Source organism: Nerophis ophidion, linkage group LG23, assembly GCF_033978795.1.
Source record: "Nerophis ophidion isolate RoL-2023_Sa linkage group LG23, RoL_Noph_v1.0, whole genome shotgun sequence".
Classification (NCBI taxonomy): Eukaryota; Metazoa; Chordata; class Actinopteri; order Syngnathiformes; family Syngnathidae; genus Nerophis; species Nerophis ophidion.
In genome coordinates, this window is record NC_084633.1 from 37,823,796 (window position 1) to 37,844,690 (window position 20,895).

The 20,895-nt window shown below is 43.0% G+C and overlaps 2 protein-coding genes across 4 annotated transcripts; both read right to left on the bottom strand.

Annotated features, from left to right (window-relative positions):
* Window positions 1-185: 185 nt before the first annotated feature.
* On the bottom strand, window positions 186-8,381 carry nfatc2ip (nuclear factor of activated T cells 2 interacting protein). 2 transcript variants are annotated; one of them, XM_061884344.1, is made up of 8 exons: window positions 8,233-8,381; window positions 4,758-4,856; window positions 4,519-4,697; window positions 1,159-1,239; window positions 884-1,094; window positions 661-805; window positions 511-605; window positions 186-450 (listed from the first exon to the last, which is right to left on the bottom strand). In XM_061884344.1, the coding sequence occupies exons 1-8, from the start codon at window positions 8,362-8,364 to the stop codon at window positions 289-291; spliced, it is 1,104 nt and encodes a 367-aa protein (XP_061740328.1). In that variant the 5' UTR covers window positions 8,365-8,381; the 3' UTR covers window positions 186-288. The 2 variants fall into 2 exon arrangements, with proteins under 2 accessions (XP_061740328.1, XP_061740329.1); XM_061884345.1 differs by having other exon boundaries at window positions 884-1,085; window positions 8,233-8,377.
* A 1,888-nt stretch (window positions 8,382-10,269) lies between these two features.
* Window positions 10,270-20,672, bottom strand: sgf29 (SAGA complex associated factor 29). Of its 2 annotated transcripts, none has more exons than XM_061884347.1 (10): window positions 20,532-20,672; window positions 17,492-17,569; window positions 17,351-17,426; window positions 17,214-17,286; window positions 14,129-14,193; window positions 13,935-14,064; window positions 13,722-13,868; window positions 10,919-10,954; window positions 10,655-10,817; window positions 10,270-10,571 (listed from the first exon to the last, which is right to left on the bottom strand). In XM_061884347.1, exons 2-10 carry the CDS (start codon window positions 17,555-17,557, stop codon window positions 10,455-10,457), a joined length of 873 nt encoding a protein of 290 aa, XP_061740331.1. In that variant the 5' UTR covers window positions 17,558-17,569; window positions 20,532-20,672; the 3' UTR covers window positions 10,270-10,454. The 2 variants fall into 2 exon arrangements, with proteins under 2 accessions (XP_061740331.1, XP_061740332.1); XM_061884348.1 differs by having other exon boundaries at window positions 17,492-17,566; window positions 20,532-20,622.
* Window positions 20,673-20,895: the final 223 nt, after the last annotated feature.

The following is a 20,895-nucleotide window of genomic DNA, read 5'->3' on the forward strand; positions in this document are numbered from 1 at the left end:
TATATTATACTGAACATATAGTATGTAAATATTACGTATATATGTTATATTTTGTATTGCTATATCTAGTCCATTTATACCTGCATTGTCCTTTTCATTATTGTAACTGAGCTACTGTGGGGAACAATGTCCCCTGTGGATCATTCAAGTTACAGTTAGTCTAAGTCTAAAGTAAAACCACAACAGTCTTTTATTGTCTTTAATGAAAGTAAACTTGTCAAAAATAGCTGTCTCATCTTTCTACACTATATACTGTACATGTATTTAGGCTTTTATTTTGATGAGTTCTCACATCCACACCTCAATGATGTCGCCATCCTCCATGTCCAGCTGAGCGGGCGTCTGATTGGCCGCCACCTTGCAGCCGTCGAAGTGAAACTGCACCTTTCTTCTGGCACGGGCGGGCATCGCCGACACGTACTGCGAGAAGATGGCGCCCAGCTCCGCCTCCTACACATGACGTAATGGATTAGAGCCAATAGGCAGCGGGCGTGACTGCAGGACGCCGACCTTATCCACGGAGAAGTCACGCGCCGACCCTCGCTCCTTGCCCTGCAGACGCACCGAGATGAGGCCGCCGCGCTCCGTCGCCATGACGACGCACTCTGCAAAGCCAGGGACAGTCGGTCTCTCGCGGCGACGGCGGGTCACGTGACTTACCCAAGATGTCGGCGATGCCCAGGCCCAGCTCGCGGACGCTGGCGTGCCCGGGAAGCTCCGCCTCCTCCCTCAGCAGCAGGAGGCGGTGGCTGGGCACGTGAAGGATGGCCGACAGCTGGCTCGCCACTTCCTTCAGCAAGGTCGTCTGCGGCGCACAAGGACAGTGTGGAGGCGGGCCTAGCGAGAGGCGTGGTTGGGGGGGTGAGGGGGGACGTGCACGTACCGACAGCACAGGAAGCTTGTAGACCTCCGTGCGACATCGCACCTTCAGCCGGCTTTCCTCCGCCCGCCAGTCATGTGACTCCGACTCCACAATGATGACGTCGTCTTGCTTGGGAGCCTCACCCCGCCGCCGTCTCAGCACCCGGCCCCCGCCATCGGGAGAGAGGGCGTCGCTGACGGCCCGCAACCTCCTGTTCACCTCGCTAACACGCCTACGTTAGTATTGTCTGTGTGTGTGTGTGTGTGTGTGTGTGTGTGTGTGTGTGTGTCACTCACTTGATCTTCTTCTGGAACTGTCGGGATTGTTTCTGCACAGGAATGTCTTCTGGGGGAGGAGACAGTGGGCGGGACCCTCCCCTAAAAGCACAGGTGAGAGTTTGTTTGTCTGTACTTCCTGTTTGAGTCAAACTGAGGTCTCAGTCTCCGCCCATCAAGATAATGATTGTGAACGGACAAGAAGAGGGCTCACTGTGTTCAGGTCATTCTGTGGTTATAGGCGCTCAGGTGAGAGTGAGACCTCGTTCTTCCTGTTTGAGTCAAACTAAGGTCTCAGTCTCCGCCCAACGAGACAAAGATTGTGAACGGCCGAGAAGAGGGCTCACTGTGTTCAGGTCATTCTACGGTTAAAGGCCCTCAGGTTGAGAGTGAGACTTCGTTTTTCCTGTTTTGAGTCAAACTAAGGTCTCAGTCTCCGCCCACCGAGACAAAGATTGTGAATGAGCGAGAAGAGGGCTCACTGTGTTCAGGTCATTCTAAGGTTAAAGGCTCTCAGGTTGAGAGTGAGACTTCGTTTTACCTGTTTTGAGTCAAACTAAGGTCTCAGTCTCCGCCCACCGAGACAAAGATTGTGAACGGGCAAGAAGAGGGCTCACTGTGTTCAGGTCATTCTGCGATTAAAGGCGTTCAGTTGAGAGTGAGACCTCGTTCTTCCTGTTTGAGTCAAACTGAGGTCTCAGTCTCCGCCCGCCGAGACAAAGATTGTGAACGGGCAAGAAGAGGGCTCACTGTGTTCAGGTCATTCTGTGGTTATAGGCGCTCAGGTGAGAGTGAGACCTCGTTCTTCCTGTTTGAGTCAAACTAAGGTCTCAGTCTCCGCCCAACGAGACAAAGATTGTGAACGGCCGAGAAGAGGGCTCACTGTGTTCAGGTCATTCTACGGTTAAAGGTCCTCAGGTTGAGAGTGAGACTTCGTTTTTCCTGTTTTGAGTCAAACTAAGGTCTCAGTCTCCACCCACCGAGACAAAGATTGTGAATGAGCGAGAAGAGGGCTCACTGTGTTCAGGTCATTCTGCGATTAAAGGCGCTCAGTTGAGAGTGAGACCTTGTTCTTCCTGTTTGAGTCAAACTAAGGTCTCAGTTTCCGCCCAACGAGACAAAGATTGTGAACGGCCGAGAAGAGGGCTCACTGTGTTCAGGTCATTCTGCGGTTATAGGCGCTCAGGTGAGAGTGAGACCTCGTTCTTCCTGTTTGAGTCAAACTGAGGTCTCAGTCTCCGCCCACCGAGACAAAGATTGTGAACGGGCAAGAAGAGGGCTCACTGTGTTCAGGTCATTCTGCGATTAAAGGCGCTCAGTTGAGAGTGAGACCTTGTTCTTCCTGTTTGAGTCAAACTAAGGTCTCAGTCTCCGCCCAACGAGACAAAGATTGTGAACGGCCGAGAAGAGGGCTCACTGTGTTCAGGTCATTCTACGGTTAAAGGTCCTCAGGTTGAGAGTGAGACTTCGTTTTTCCTGTTTTGAGTCAAACTAAGGTCTCAGTCTCCACCCACCGAGACAAAGATTGTGAATGAGCGAGAAGAGGGCTCACTGTGTTCAGGTCATTCTGCGATTAAAGGCGCTCAGTTGAGAGTGAGACCTTGTTCTTCCTGTTTGAGTCAAACTAAGGTCTCAGTTTCCGCCCAACGAGACAAAGATTGTGAACGGCCGAGAAGAGGGCTCACTGTGTTCAGGTCATTCTGCGGTTATAGGCGCTCAGGTGAGAGTGAGACCTCGTTCTTCCTGTTTGAGTCAAACTGAGGTCTCAGTCTCCGCCCACCGAGACAAAGATTGTGAACGGGCAAGAAGAGGGCTCACTGTGTTCAGGTCATTCTGCGATTAAAGGCGCTCAGTTGAGAGTGAGACCTTGTTCTTCCTGTTTGAGTCAAACTAAGGTCTCAGTCTCCGCCCAACGAGACAAAGATTGTGAACGGCCGAGAAGAGGGCTCACTGTGTTCAGGTCATTCTACGGTTAAAGGCCCTCAGGTTGAGAGTGAGACTTCGTTTTTCCTGTTTTGAGTCAAACTAAGGTCTCAGTCTCCACCCACCGAGACAAAGATTGTGAATGAGCGAGAAGAGGGCTCACTGTGTTCAGGTCATTCTGCGATTAAAGGCGCTCAGTTGAGAGTGAGACCTTGTTCTTCCTGTTTGAGTCAAACTAAGGTCTCAGTCTCCGCCCACCGAGACAAAGATTGTGAACGGCCGAGAAGAGGGCTCACTGTGTTCAGGTCATTCTACGGTTAAAGGTCCTCAGGTTGAGAGTGAGACTTCGTTTTTCCTGTTTTGAGTCAAACTAAGGTCTCAGTCTCCACCCACCGAGACAAAGATTGTGAATGAGCGAGAAGAGGGCTCACTGTGTTCAGGTCATTCTGCGATTAAAGGCGCTCAGTTGAGAGTGAGACCTTGTTCTTCCTGTTTGAGTCAAACTAAGGTCTCAGTCTCCGCCCACCGAGACAAAGATTGTGAACGGCCGAGAAGAGGGCTCACTGTGTTCAGGTCATTCTACGGTTAAAGGTCCTCAGGTTGAGAGTGAGACTTCGTTTTTCCTGTTTTGAGTCAAACTAAGGTCTCAGTCTCCACCCACCGAGACAAAGATTGTGAATGAGCGAGAAGAGGGCTCACTGTGTTCAGGTCATTCTGCGATTAAAGGTGCTCAGTTGAGAGTGAGACCTTGTTCTTCCTGTTTGAGTCAAACTAAGGTCTCAGTCTCCGCCCACCGAGACAAAGATTGTGAACGGCCGAGAAGAGGGCTCACTGTGTTCAGGTCATTCTACGGTTAAAGGTCCTCAGGTTGAGAGTGAGACTTCGTTTTTCCTGTTTTGAGTCAAACTAAGGTCTCAGTCTCCACCCACCGAGACAAAGATTGTGAATGAGCGAGAAGAGGGCTCACTGTGTTCAGGTCATTCTGCGATTAAAGGCGCTCAGTTGAGAGTGAGACCTTGTTCTTCCTGTTTGAGTAAAAACTAAGGTCTCAGTCTCCGCCCAACGAGACAAAGATTGTGAACGGCCGAGAAGAGGGCTCACTGTGTTCAGGTCATTCTGCGGTTATAGGCGCTCAGGTGAGAGTGAGACCTCGTTCTTCCTGTTTGAGTCAAACTGAGGTCTCAGTCTCCGCCCACCGAGACAAAGATTGTGAACGGGCAAGAAGAGGGCTCACTGTGTTCAGGTCATTCTGCGATTAAAGGCGCTCAGTTGAGAGTGAGACCTTGTTCTTCCTGTTTGAGTCAAACTAAGGTCTCAGTCTCCGCCCAACGAGACAAAGATTGTGAACGGCCGAGAAGAGGGCTCACTGTGTTCAGGTCATTCTGCGGTTAAAGGCTCTCAGGTGAGAGTGAGACCTGGTTACTGTCATGACAACCTGGTGGTGCATTCAGATCTTACTGGTCTGTGCCGTGGTCCACCAAAGGCACTTCCTGTTCGTCCTCAGAGTCGCTGAGTGTGAGCACGTCTGCTCGGGCGTGCTCTCGACAGGACATCTGGGACCACAGACTGTTCTGGTCTGCAGGGACAAACGGGTCACTTGGGGGAAGCTCCAGCTTCAGATGCAGACTGCTGTTGACCTGGGAACATCAAGGAGGTCACTACATGTCCCAGTGGACCCCCCCTCCCCCCCAGCTCACCTTGTTGGAGTAAACGGGCACAGGGACGATGGCAGAGGAGTCCAGGATGCGACGGCGTTTGGGCGGCGGCTTCGCCACACATACTGTGATGTCAGAGAGCTGGCGAGCATACGGGAAGTCAGCAATGCTGTCACAAATCTGCCTTGTCAAACGTGTTAGTCTGCCACCTAGTGGCTGTGGGCGCTAACAACATGACATCACTGTCTTCTGACAAAGCTTGGCGAGTTTTGGGTATTTAAACCTGCTCAAAATTTTAGTACATAAACTGAAATCTTTTAAACAAGTTTCATATGAAAAAAACCCCCACAAACAACACATTGAAAACTGCTCCCATTGTAGGAGAAACATTATTCTAAAAAAGCCAAAAGCAGTGAAGTAGTCAGGTTGTGTAAAAGGTAAATAAAAAGAGAATACAACAAATACTTTTCAACTTATATTCAATTGAATGGACTGCAAAGACAATATATTTCATCCCCACACTGACAAACTATTATTTTTTGCAAATATTAGCTCCTTAGGAATGTCATGCCTGCATCATGTTTAAAAAAAGCTGGCACAAGTGGCAAAAAAGAAAGAAAAACTTGAGAACGGCTAATCAAACACTTATTTGGAACATCCCACAGGTGAACAGGCTAATTGGGAACAGGTGGGTGCCATAATTGGCTAGATTACAATAAAATGCAGAAATATTACAAAAAAATGCACAAATAGTACAGTAAAACGCACAAATATTACAAACCCCGTTTCCATATGAGTTGGGAAATTGTGTTAGATGTAAATATAAACAGAATACAATGATTTGCAAATCTTTTTCAAGCCATATTCAGTTGAATGCGCTACAAAGACAACATATTTGATGTTAAAACTCATAAACTTTATTTTTTTTCAAATAATAATCAACTTAGAATTCCATGGCTGCAACACGTGCCAAAGTAGTTGGGAATGGGCATGTTCACCACTGTGTTACATCACCTTTTCTTTTAACAACACTCAATAAACGTTTGGGAACTGAGGAAACTAATTGTTGAAGCTTTGAAAGTGGAATTCTTTCCCATTCTTGTTTTATGTAGAGCTTCAGTCCTTCAACAGTCCGGGGTCTCCGCTGTCCTATTTTACGCTTCATAATGCGCCACACATTTTCCATGGGAGACAGGTCTGGACTGCAGGTGGGCCAGGAAAGTACCCGCACTCTTTTTTTACAAAGCCACGCTGTTGTAACACGTGGCTTGGCATTGTCTTGCTGAAATAAGCAGGGGCGTCCATGAGAACGTTGCTTGGATGAAAACATATGTTGCTCCAAAACCTGTATGTACCTTTCAGCATTAATGGTGCCTTCACAGATGTGTAAGTTACCCATGCCTTGGGCACTAATACACCCCCATACCATCACACATGCTGGCTTTTGAACTTTGCGCCTAAGACAATCCGGATGGTCATTTTCCTCTTTGTTCTGGAGGACGCCACATCCTCTGTTTCCAAATATAATTTGAAATGTGGACTCGTCAGACCACAGAACACCTTTCCACTTTGCATCAGTCCATCTTAGATGAGCTCGGGCCCAGCCAAGCCGGCGGCGTTTCAGGAAATTGCTGATAAATGGGTTTAGCTTTGCATAGTAGAGTTTTAACTTGCACTTACAGATGTAGCGACCAACTGTAGTTACTGACAGTGGTTTTATGAAGTGTTTCTGAGCCCAAGAGGTGATATCCTTTACACACTGTCGGTTTTTGATGCAGTACCGCCTGAGGGATCAAAGGTCCGTAATATCATCGCTTACGTGCAGTGATTTCTCCAGATTTTCTCTGAACTTTTTGATGATTTTACGGACCGTAGATGGTAAAATCCCTTAATTCCTTGCAATAGCTTGTTGAGAAATGTTGTTCTAAAACTGTTTGACGATTTGCTTACAAAGTGGTGACCCTCCCCCCATCCTTGTTTGTGAAAGACTGAGCATTTTTTGGGAAGCTGTTTTTATACCCAATCGTGGCACCCACCTGTTCCCAATTAGCCTGCACACCTGTGGTGTTTGATGAGCATACCTCAACTTTATCAGTATTTGTTGCCACCTTTCCCAACTTCTTTGTCACGTGTTGCTGGCATCAAATTCTAAAGTTAATGATTATTTGCAAAAAAAAATGTTTATGAGTTTGAACATCAAATATGTTGTCTTTGTAGCATATTCAACTGAATATGGGTTGAAAAGGATTTGCAAATTATTGTATTCTGTTTATATTTACATCTAACACAATTTCCCAACTCATATGGAAACTGGGTTTGTACAACAAAACGCACAAATATTACCATAAAGCGCACAAATATTACAATAAAACGCTCAAATAGTACAATAAAACACACAAAGTGCAATAAAACGCACAAATATCACAATAAAACGCACAAATAGTACAATAAAACTCACAAATATCACAATAAAACGCACAAATAGTACAATAAAACGCACAAATGTTGCAATAAAACACATAAATAGTACAATAAAACGCACAAACAGTACGATAAAACGCACAAACAGTACGATAAAACGCACAAATAGTACGATAAAACGCACAAATAGTACGATAAAACGCACAAATAGTACGATAAAACGCACAAATATCACGATAAAACGCACAAATATCACGATAAAACGCACAAATATCACGATAAAACGCACAAATATCACAATAAAACGCACAAATAGTACAATAAAACGCACAAATAGTACAATAAAACGCACAAATAGTACAATAAAACGCACAAACAGTACAATAAAACGCACAAATAGTACAATAAAACGCACAAACAGTACAACAAAACGCACAAATAGTACAACAAAACGCACAAATAGGACGATAAAACGCACAAATAGTACGATAAAACGCACAAATATCACAATAAAACGCACAAATAGTACAACAAAACGCACAAATAGTACAACAAAACGCACAAATAGTACAACAAAACGCACAAATAGTACAATAAAACGCACAAATAGTACAATAAAACGCACAAATATTGCAATAAAACGCACAAATAGTACAATAAAACGCACAAATATCACGATAAAACGCACAAATAATAAAATAAAACGCACAAATAGTACAATAAAACGCACAATTAGTGCGTAAAAGTGTACATTTGATCAAGCCAATTGAAAATGAGCGCAAGTTAGCGCACTAAGGCTGCAGATGTTAAACGTTTAATTTAAACACAGTTAATTATTCCCTCGCCGTGTAAATTGTTACATTTTTTACAAGATTAAATCTAAGAAGAATTGCAGTTTTAAAGCAATGATTTTGTGAGACTGCTAACACATTAGCTTTAGCTACCTACTTTTACCACATTGTCGAGGCGCACGTCGGAACAAACTACATTGATGCGTTTTGGCTGACAACACATTTAACGACAACATTTCACAGTTCCACATCTTTGGCAACTTTCTCAATTTTTATCCCGCAAAGCCGCAGATGTGTGAACTTACCGCGTCCGCCATGTTTGTTAGTGTGTCGCTGCTGCATTCAGGGACCATGGGATAAATGCACACTGTCCAGTACCACGACGCTGCCTTCAGGAACCATGGGATGGATGTAAACATTCTAGTACTATGTCCCATGTCGTTGCCTTCAGGGACCATTGGACATACTGGACATCAAGACCATCTCTTTCCCCAAACTGGGAGAAAGTATTGATGATGACTAACTGACTGAGAGAAAATATCGATGATGACTAACTGACTAAATAGTGTAGGTAAGTAAATAGTGCAAGTAAGAAAATAGTGCAGGTAAGTATAGTGCAAGTAATGAAATAGTACAAGTAAGTAAATAGTGCAGGTAATGAAATAGCACAGGTAAATAAGTAGTGCAGATAAGTAAATAGTACAAATAAATAAGTAATGCAGGTAAGTAAATAGTACAAGTAAGTAAGTACTGCGGGTAAGTAAATAGTACAAGCAAGTAAATAGTGCAAGTAAGTATAAAGTACAGGTAAGTATATTGTGCAGGTAAGTAAATAGTACAAGTAAGTAAATAGTGCAAGTACCATGAGTACATAGTACAGGTAAGTAAATAGTACAAGTAAGTAAGTACTGCAGGTAAGTAAATAATACAAGTAAATAAGTAATGCAGGTAAGTAAATAGTGCAGATAAGTAAATAGTATGAGTAAGTAAGTAAGTACTGCAGGTAAGTAAATAGTACAAATAAATAAGTAATGCAGGTCATTAAATAGTGCAGGTAAGTAAATAGTACAAGTAAGTAAATAGTGCAAGTAAGTATATAGTGCAGATAAGTATATTCTGCAGGTAAGTAAATAGTGCAAGTAAGTACATAGTACAGGTAAGTAAATAGTACAAGTAAGTAACTAAGTACTGCAAGTAAGTAAATAGTACAAGTAAGTAAGTACTGCAGGTAAGTAAATAGTGCAGGTAAGTAAATAGTAAAATTAAGTAAATAGTGCAAGTAAGTAAATAGTACAGGTAAGTAAATAGTACAAGTAAGTAACTAAGTACTGCAGGTAAGTAAATAGTACAAATAAGTAAGTACTGCAGGTAAGTAAATAGTGCAGGTAAGTAAATAGTAAAATTAAGTAAATAGTGCAAGTAAGTAAATAGTACAGGTAAGTAAATAGTACAAGTAAGTAACTAAGTACTGCAGGTAAGTAAATAGTACAAGTAAGTAAGTACTGCAGGTAAGTAAATAGTAAAATTAAGTAAATAGTGCAAGTAAGTAAATAGTACAGGTAAGTAAACAGTACAAGTAAGTACTGCAGGTTAGTAAATAGTGCAAGTAAGTAAATAGGACAAGTAAGTAAACAGTACAAGTAAGTACTGCAGGTTAGTAAATAGTGCAAGTAAGTAAATAGTACAGGTAAGTAAGAAGTGAAAGTAAGTAAATAGTGCAGGTAAGTAAATAGTGCAAGTAAGTAAAAAGTAAAGGTAAGTAAGTAGTGCAGGTAGGTAAATAGTACAGGTAAGTATGTCATCCAGGAAAGTAAATAGTACAAGTAAGTAATGCAGGTAAATAAATAGTGCAGGTAAGTAAATAGTACATGTAAGTAAATAGTACAGGTAAGTAAATAGTACAGGTAGGTAAATAGTACAGGTAAGTAAGTAGTACAGGTAGGTAAATAGGACAGGTAAGTATGTCATCCAGGAAAGTAAATAGTGCAGGCAAGTAAATAGTACAAGTAAGTAATGCAGGTAAATAAATAGTGCAGGTAAGTAAATAGTACAGTTAAGTAAGTAGTACAGGTAAGTAAATAGTACAGGTAAGTAAGTAGTGCAGGTAGGTAAATAGTACAGGTAAGTAAGTAGTACATGTAGGTAAATAGTACAGGTAAGTAAGTAGTGCAGGTAGGTAAATAGTACAGGTAAGTAAGTAGTACATGTAGGTAAATAGTACAGGTAAGTAAGTAGTGCTGGTAAGATGCAAACATGGTAAATACAAGTTTTAGTGATCTTGAAACAACTTTTCTTTTATTTCCTTTTGACACCAAAGCGAAACAAAAAAGGATCTTTGGGAATTAAGATGAGAAAAATCACATTTATTATTTTGTATGAAATACAACACCGCCGCCCCCAAAGGGACAAGCTGTAGAAAATGGATGGATGGATGAGATACACTTCACCTCTAACCACATCTTTGGACAGTCTCTCTCTCACACACACACACACACACACACACACACACACACACACACACAACACATCACTTCTTCTTGTTCTCCTTGCAGGCGACCACGTACCGCTGCGCCACGTTGAGGGGCGGTGAATAACCGTCAGCGTACGACGTGTCCTCGAACAGCACCGAGTAGTCGTCTTGTGGCTACACACACACACACACACAACCTTGTCAAGGTATGAACACATCACGCATGTATGTGTGTGTGTGTGTGTGAGTGTGCTCACCCGGTAGGGGCGTGTGTGTATGAGTGCGCGGTAGAAGCAGGTGGTCTGTGGGTAGAGGGCCAGCACCAGCTGGTCTTTGTTGAAGAGAGCCTCAGGGTCCGTCTCAGGGTTGGCCTTCCACTGAGGCAGAGGGATGATGCGGCGCCGGCTCAGTGTGTGTCGCCTGCACACACACACACACACACACACACACACACACACACACACACACAGGAAGTGACCTCAGCTATGCACACAGTTACTTCCTGCTGTGAAAGTACTCACTCTTTGCCTTCTTCATCGATGTCATCCACCTCGTACCTGTAACAGGTGACATACTGTAAGTGTGTGTGTGTGTGTGAGTAAGACACAAAGAAGCAAAGAAGGAAAAGTATCTTCCATATGAGGAGGTGTGAAGAAGTTAGGACATAAATCATGGTCCCAATAACATTGCATCTAATAGGAGCCAAATACTAGTGTCCGTGAACATTGCTCCAAAGTCTGGATTTTTTGTTGATTCAATGTGCATACTAAAGTAAACATTGACAGGTGCAAATGCATCAATATATGATAAAACAAGACGGCAGCTAAAGAAGGACTTCCCTATTTATCCCCGAAAAAACCCGCCGGGTGAACAGCTGATTTTACTGCTTCCGGTGCTGACGTAAGACAGGCCATACGTGACCATAGGATGAACAAATACACAACGCTACTAAGACTATAGCGGACATTAACAGTTAGCTTCTACAGCTGGGTTGCCCAAAGTGTGGCACACGGGCCACTCCTTTGTCATCGGCCTTAAGCACATTAAAAAAAAAAAAAAGAAAAAAAAAGAGATCTCATTAGTGGTGAAATCTACCAAAATGAGGGTGGTTCCAAAATGGAAGGATTTTTCAAATTGATTGTGTGTCGCTTTTAAAAGTGCTCCCCCTCTGGTCAACGTATGAAATAACAAGTGTGTGTCAAAATGTGAAGTGATCCCCCTCTGGTCAACATATGAAATAACAAGTGTGTGTCCAAATCTGAAGTGCTCCCCCTCTGTTCAACATATGAAATAACAAGTGTGTGTCAAAATGTGAAGTGCTCCCCCTATGGTCAACATATGAAATAACAAGTGTGTGTCCAAATCTGAAGTGCTCCCCCTCTGTTCAACATATGAAATAACAAGTGTGTGTCAAAATGTGAAGTGCTCCCCCTCTGGTCAACGTATGAAATAACAAGTGTGTGTCAAAATGTGAAGTGATCCCCCTCTGGTCAACATATGAAATAACAAGTGTGTGTCCAAATCTGAAGTGCTCCCCCTCTGTTCAACATATGAAATAACAAGTGTGTGTCAAAATGTGAAGTGCTCCCCCTCTGGTCAACATATGAAATAACAAGTGTGTGTCCAAATCTGAAGTGCTCCCCCTCTGTTCAACATATGAAATAACAAGTGTGTGTCAAAATGTGAAGTGCTCCCCCTCTGGTCAACATATGAAATAACAAGTGTGTGTCAAAATGTGAAGTGCTCCCCCTCTGGTCGACATATGAAATAACAAGTGTGTGTCAAAATGTGAAGTCCGTCCCTCTGTTCAAGATATGAAATGACAAGTGTGTGTCAAAATGTGAAGTGCTCCCCCTCTGTTCAAGATATGAAATAACAAGTGTGTGTCAAAATGTGAAGTGCTCCCCCTATGGTCAACATATGAAATAAGTGTGTGTCAAAATGTGAAGTGGTCCCCCTCTGTTCAAGATATGAAATAACAAGTGTGTGTCAAAATGTGAAGTGCTCCCCCTATGGTCAAGATATGAAATAACAAGTGTGTGTCAAAATGTGAAGTGCTCCCCCTATGGTCAACATATGAAATAAGTGTGTGTCAAAATGTGAAGTGCTCCCCCTATGGTCAACATATGAAATAACAAGTGTGTGTCCAAATCTGAAGTGCTCCCCCTCTGTTCAACATATGAAATAACAAGTGTGTGTCAAAATGTGAAGTGCTCCCCCTCTGGTCAACATATGAAATAACAAGTGTGTGTCAAAATGTGAAGTGCTCCCCCTCTGGTCGACATATGAAATAACAAGTGTGTGTCAAAATGTGAAGTCCGTCCCTCTGTTCAAGATATGAAATGACAAGTGTGTGTCAAAATGTGAAGTGCTCCCCCTCTGTTCAAGATATGAAATAACAAGTGTGTGTCAAAATGTGAAGTGCTCCCCCTATGGTCAACATATGAAATAAGTGTGTGTCAAAATGTGAAGTGCTCCCCCTATGGTCAACATATGAAATAAGTGTGTGTCAAAATGTGAAGTGCTCCCCCTATGGTCAACATATGAAATAAGTGTGTGTCAAAATGTGAAGTGCTCCCCCTCTGGTCAACATATGAAATAAGTGTGTGTCAAAATGTGAAGTGCTCCCCCTCTGCTCAAGATATGAAATAACAAAAGTGTGTCAAAATGTGATGTGCACCCCATCTGGTCAACATATGAAATAAGTGTGTGTCAAAATGTGAAGTGCTCCCCCTCTGTTCAAGATATGAAATAACAAAAGTGTGTCAAAATGTGATGTGCACCCCATCTGGTCAACATATGAAATAAGTGTGTGTCAAAATGTGAAGTGCTCCCCCTATGGTCAACATATGAAATAAGTGTGTGTCAAAATGTGAAGTGCTCCCACTCTGGTTAACATATGAAATAACAAGTGTGTGTCAAAATGTGAAGTGCTCCCCCTCTGCTCAAGATATGAAATAACAAGTGTGTGTCAAAATGTGAAGTGCTCCCCCTCCGGTCAACATATGAAATAACAAGTGTGTGTAAGAAGTTGAAATGCGCCCCCTTTGCCCAAAATTTATTTAAAAAAATTAATAAATATGTATATAGAGACATACTGTAATAACTTGAAGTAAATACAGAAGATTAAAAAACAATTACAAACAAAAAATAAACTAAAAGCTTACCTTTTTTATATGTGCATAGTATGTATATATTATCAATGTTGTAAATACACTTCTTTATATATCTAGAAAGGCTGCTCCTAAACAGGTAGGAAATACAAGTGTGTGTGTGCGTGTGTGTATGTGTGCGCCCACACGGGGTGAAAGGTGATATTCGTACTTGTTGGCGGCGTGGCTGTAGCTGACCACCTCGGCCAGGATCCATTGCTCGTCTCCGTCCACGGCCTTGACCCTGGCCGCCACCTTGTCGCCCTGCTTGGCCACGTAGTCGCCGCTGGCGGGCGTGGCCCCGCACAGAGGGGGAGGGCTGGACACGGCGAGGGAGAGGACGGGTGTTACAGTGTTTGGGACATTGCATCAAAGGGCGCCGTACCTTTCGCCGGGTTTGCCGATCCACAGAGGAAGCGTCATGGCCGACTGCTGGAGGAGCGTCATCAGAACGCCGCGCCTCATGGTCTTCCTGGGGGGGTCGCTGTCGTTGTACACGCCTGCCATCTTGGCGGCTGCAAGATACAATGTCGTCGGCGAGGAGTCACGGGGCAAGATGGCGGCAACGTGCGTACTCACCGATCCTTCGCTCCTCCAACAAGGACTTGATCTCAGCAATTTTATCCAGAGAGCGGCGCAGGATGCTGACAACACGTCACATGTTACTATGGCAACGAGATGTTTACAACACGCAGTTCGCATGTTACTATGTCAATGAGATGATTACAATACACTGTTAGCCTATTACTATGGCAACGTGATGTTTGCAACACACAATAAGCATGTTACTATAACAACGTGATGTTTACAACACGCAGTAAGCATGTTACTATGACAACGTGATGTTTACAATACGCAGTAAGCATGTTACTATGACAACGTGATGTTTACAACGCGCAATAAGCATGTTACTATGACAACGAGATGTTTACAACACGCAGTTCGCATGTTACTATGTCAATGAGATGTTTACAATACACGGTTAGCCTGTTACTATGACAACGTGATGTTTACAACGCGCAATAAGCATGTGACTATGACAACGAGATGTTTACAACACGCAGTTCGCATGTTACTATGTCAATGAGATGTTTACAATACACGGTTAGCCTGTTACTATGGCAATGTGATGTTTGCAACAGGCAGTAAGTATGTTACTATGACAACGTGATGTTTACAACACACAGTAAGCATGTTACTATGACATGGTGATGTTTACAACATACAATATGCATGTTGCTATGGCAACGTGACGTTTACAACGCACAGTTCGCATGTTACTATGTCATTGAGATGTTTACAATACACGGTTAGCCTGTTACTATGGCAACATGATGTTTGCAACACACAATAAGCATGTTACTATGACAACGTGATGTTTACAACACGCAGTAAGCATGTTAATATGACAACGTTGTGTTTACAACGCGCAATAAGCATGTTACTATGACAACGAGAAGTTTACAACACGCGGTAAGCATGTTACTATGACAACGTGATGTTTACAACACGCAATAAGCATGTTACTATGACAACGAGATGTTTACAACACGCAGTTCGCATGTTACTATGTCAATGAGATGTTTACAATACACGGTTAGCCTGTTACTATGGCAATGTGATGTTTGCAACAGGCAGTAAGTATATTACTATGACAACGTGATGTTTACAACACACAGTAAGCATGTTACTATGACATGGTGATGTTTACAACATACAATATGCATGTTACTATGGCAACGTGACGTTTACAACACGCAGTAAACATGTTACTATGACAACGTGAAGTTTACAACGCGCAATAAGCATGTTACTATGACAACGAGATGTTTACAACACGCAGTTCGCATGTTACTATGTCAATGAGATGTTTACAATACACGGTTAGCCTGTTACTATGGCAATGTGATGTTTGCAACAGGCAGTAAGTATGTTACTATGACAACGTGATGTTTACAACACACAGTAAGCATGTTACTATGACATGGTGATGTTTACAACATACAATATGCATGTTACTATGGCAACGTGACGTTTACCACACGCAGTAAACATGTGACTATGACAACGAGATGTTTACAACGCACAGTTCGGATGTTACTATGTCAATGAGATGTTTACAATACACGGTTAGCCTGTTACTATGGCAACGTGATGTTTGCAACACACAATAAGCATGTTACTATGACAATGTGATGTTTACAACACGCAGTAAGCATGTTACTATGACAACGTGATGTTTACAACGCGCAATAAGCATGTTACTATGACAACGAGATGTTTACAACACGCAGTTCGCATGTTACTATGTCAATGAGATGTTTACAATACACGGTTAGCCTGTTACTATGGCAATGTGATGTTTGCAACAGGCAGTAAGTATATTACTATGACAACGTGATGTTTACAACACACAGTAAGCATGTTACTATGACATGGTGAGGTTTACAACATACAATATGCATGTTACTATGGCAACGTGACGTTTACAACACGCAGTAAACATGTTACTATGACAACGTGAAGTTTACAACGCGCAATAAGCATGTTACTATGACAACGAGATGTTTACAACACGCAGTTCGCATGTTACTATGTCAATGAGATGTTTACAATACACGGTTAGCCTGTTACTATGGCAATGTGATGTTTGCAACAGGCAGTAAGTATGTTACTATGACAACGTGATGTTTACAACACACAGTAAGCATGTTACTATGACATGGTGATGTTTACAACATACAATATGCATGTTACTATGGCAACGTGACGTTTACCACACGCAGTAAGCATGTGACTATGACAACGTGATGTTTACAACGCACAGTTCGGATGTTACTATGTCAATGAGATGTTTACAATACACGGTTAGCCTGTTACTATGGCAACGTGATGTTTGCAACACACAATAAGCATGTTACTATGACAACGTGATGTTTACAACACGCAGTAAGCATGTTACTATGACAACGTGATGTTTACAACGCGCAATAAGCATGTTACTATGACAACGAGATGTTTACAACACGCAGTTCGCATGTTACTATGTCAATGAGATGTTTACAATACACGGTTAGCCTGTTACTATGGCAATGTGATGTTTGCAACAGGCAGTAAGTATGTTACTATGACAACGTGATGTTTACAACACACAGTAAGCATGTTACTATGACATGGTGATGTTTACAACATACAATATGCATGTTACTATGGCAACGTGACGTTTACAACACGCAGTAAACATGTTACTATGACAACGTGATGTTTACAACACACAGTAAGCATGTTACTATGGCATGGTGATGTTTACAACACACAATATGCACGTTACTATGGCAACATGACGTTTACAACACATAATAAGCATGTTACTATGACATGGTGATGTTTACAACACAGTCAGCATGCTACTATGACATGGTGATGTTTATAACAAGCAATAAGCATGTTGCTATGGTAACGTGATGTTTACAACAAACAGTAAGCATGTTACTATGTCAACGTGATGTTTACAACACACAGTAAGCATGTTACTACGACATGGTGATGTTTACAACACACAATATGCATGTTACTATGGCAACGAGACGTTTACAACACGCAGTAAGCATGTTACTATGACATGGTGATGTTACCGCGGCAACTTAATGTTTATAAATCTCACCCGCACTCGGCCTCTGCATCCGCCTTGGCGGTGGTGTACAGTCCTCTCAGCTTGGTGCGGTAGTACGGGGACGCTACAGACATCAAAGAGCACGCCAGTCACATGACCAATGCACGTAAACAAACATGGCCACTCACTTTTGTTTTCTGTCTGCATCCTTTCATGTGTCTTCTGGATGTTAAGCAGATTGTGTTCACTGCGAGACCTCTCCTCCTGCAGCGCACACACACGCACACAGTCATATGATGTCTATGCTGTCCGCGCACAGGTGTGCTCACCTGAGTCTGTTTGATGAGCTGATGGAGCTCAGTGAGCAGCTCAGCAATCTTTGTGTCTGCAGACATCAGCACCACCTGCTGGTAGAGGAGACAACACAATATTCACAATTAGATTTAATAAAAAAAAAAATGTTTGGAAAAAACAAAAACCCTCAAGAATATCGAACAAAGTCCATCCATCTTCTTCCGCTTATCCGAGGTTGGGTCGGGGGGGCAGCAGCCTAAGCAGGGAAGCCCAGACTTCCCTCTCCCCAGCCACTTCGTCTAGCTCTTCCCGGGGGATCCCGAGGCGTTCCCAGGCCAGCCGGGAGACATAGTCTTCCCAACGTGTCCTGGGTCTTCCCCGTGGCCTCCTACTACACATGTAGACTGGTTGGGCAAACTCCCATGCACCCTCAAGAACCCTGCCAAGAGTATAGAGCTGGTCCACAGTTCCACGACCAGGACGAACACAACACTGTTCCTCCTGAATCCGTGGTTCGACTATACGGCGTAGCCTCCTTTCCAGTACACTTGAATAAACCTTACCGGGAAGACTGAGGAGTGTGATCCCACCATAGTTGGAACACACCCTCCAGTCCTTCTTCTTAAAGAGAGGAACCACCACCCCGGTCTGCCAATCCAGAGGTACCGCCCCCGATGTCCACGCGATGCCGCAGAGTCTTGTCAACCAAGACAGACCCACAGCATCCAGAGCCTTAAGGAACTCCGGGCGGATCTTGTCCACCCCCGGGGCCTTGCCACCGAGGAGCTTTTTAACTACCTCAGCAACCTCAGCCCCAGAAATAGGAGAGCCCACCACAGATTCCCCAGGCACTGCTTCCTCATAAGAAGACGTGTTGGTGGGATTGAGGAGGTCTCCGTAGTATTCCTTCCACCTATCCACAACATCCGCAGTTGAGGTCAGCAGAACACCATCCGCACCATACACGGTGTTGATAGTGCACTGCTTCCACTTCCTGAGGCGGCGGATGGTGGTCCAGAATCGCTTCGAAGCCGTCCGGAAGTCGTTTTCCATGGCTTCCCCGAACTCCTCCAAAGTCCAAGATTTTGCCTCCGCGACCACTGAAGCTGCACACCGATTGGCCTGTCGGTACCTGTCCACTGCCTCCGGAGTCCTATGAGCCAAAAGAACCCGATAAGACTCCTTTTTCAGCTTGTTGGTATCCCTCACCGCTGGTGTCCACCAACGGGTTTTAGGATTACCGCCCCGACAGGCACCAGCTACCTTGCGGCCACAGCTCCAATCAGCCGTCTCGACAATACTGCAATTGCAACAAATGTTAGGGATTTCAACATCTACGCTCCATAATATCATCAAACGGTTCAGAAAATCTGGAGAAATCACTCCACGTAAGCAGCATGGCCGGAAACCAACATTGAATGACCGTGACCTTCCATCCCTCAGACGGCACTGTATCAAAAACCGACATCAATCTCTAAAAGATATCACCACATGGGCTCAGGAACACAGCAGAAAACCACTGTCACTAAATACAGTTTGTCGCTACATCTGTAAGTGCAAGTTAAAGCTCTATTATGCAAAGCGAAAGCCATTTATCAACAACATCTAGAAACACCGCCAGCTTCTCTGGGCCCGAGATCATCTAAGATGGACTGATGCAAAGTGGAAAAATGTTCTGTGGTCTGACAAGTCCACATTTCAAATTGTTTTTGGAAATATTCGACATCGTGTCATCCGGACCAAAGGGGAAGCGAACTATCCAGACTGTCATCGACGCAAAGTTGAAAAGCCAGCATGTGTGATGGTATGGGGGTGCATTAGTGCCCAAGGCATGGGTAACTTACACATCTGTGAAGGCACCATTAATGCTGAAAGGTACATACAGCTTTTGGAACAACATATGCTGCCATCTAAGCGCCGTCTTTTTCATGGATGCCCCTGCTTATTTCAGCAAGACAATGCCAAGTCACATTCAGCATGTGTTGAAACAGCGTGGCTTCGTAAAAAAAGAGTGCGGGTACTTTCCTTGCCCGCCTGCAGTCCAGACCTGTCTCCCATGGAATATGTGTGGCGCATTATAAAGTGTAAAATACGACAGCGGAGACCCCGGACTGTGGAACGACTGAAGCTCTACATAAAACAAGAATGGGAAAGAATTCCACTTTCAAAGCTTCAACAATTAGTTCCCTCAGTTCCCAAACGTTTATTGAATGTTGTTAAAAGAAAAGGTGATGTAACACAGTGGTGAACATGCCCTTTCCCAACTACTTTGGCACGTGTTGCAGCCATGAAATTCTAAGTTAATTATTATTTGCAAAAAAAACAAATAAAGTTTATGAGTTCGAACATCAAATATCTTGTCTTTGTAGCATATTCAACTGAATATGGGTTGAAAATTATTTGCAGATCATTGTATTCTGTTTATATTTACATCTAACACAATTTCTCAAGTAATATGCAAACGGCGTTTGTAATATATATGGTGTCAGTATGTAATATATGACTTTAGTATGTTTAATATGACGTCAGTATGAAATATGTGATGTCAGTATGTAATACATGACATTACTATGTAATTAATGACATTAGTATGTAATACATGACGTCAGTATGTAATACATTAGATCGGTATGTAATACATGACATTAGTATGTAATGCACGCCGTCAGTATGTACTACATGACGTCAGTATGTACTACATGACGTCAGTATGTACTACATGACGTCAGTATGTAATATATGTTGTCAATATGTAATACATGACGTTAGTATGTAATACATCACGTCAATATGTAATACATGACATTAGTATGTAATATATGACGTCAGTATGTAATATATATGGTGACGTTAGCACTATATATATATACATATTTGTATATATATATATATGTATTTTGCATTCATTAGCACTTTGTTATGCTAGCGAGTGTTAGCCGCGACCACACGTCCAACACTAAAAGCACGTGACCTCGTGAGACAGACGAGACACTACAGATGACACATTATTCATACATTATTCACACATTATTGACACATTATTGACGTTCACACGACATATTTCAGGCAACTTACGGAAAGAAGGGAGGTGTTGAAACAATCTACTTGCTAGCGGCTTAGCTTCTTCTTCTTCTTCTACGTCTCGTTGCTGCAGCGCACATTGTCGCCCCCTGGAGGCCGGAAGCAGCATGGAGGCAAACAACGACGGGCAGATATGGATTTCACCTGCCAATAATATCAACCTTTATTTAACATCACATCTTGCCAATAATATCAACCTTTATTTAACATCACATCTTGCCAATAATATCAACCTTTATTTAACATCACATCTTGCCAATAATATTAACACATCAACCTTTATTTAACATCATATCTTGGCAATAATATTCACACATCAACCTTTATTTAACATCACATCTTGGCAATAATATTCACA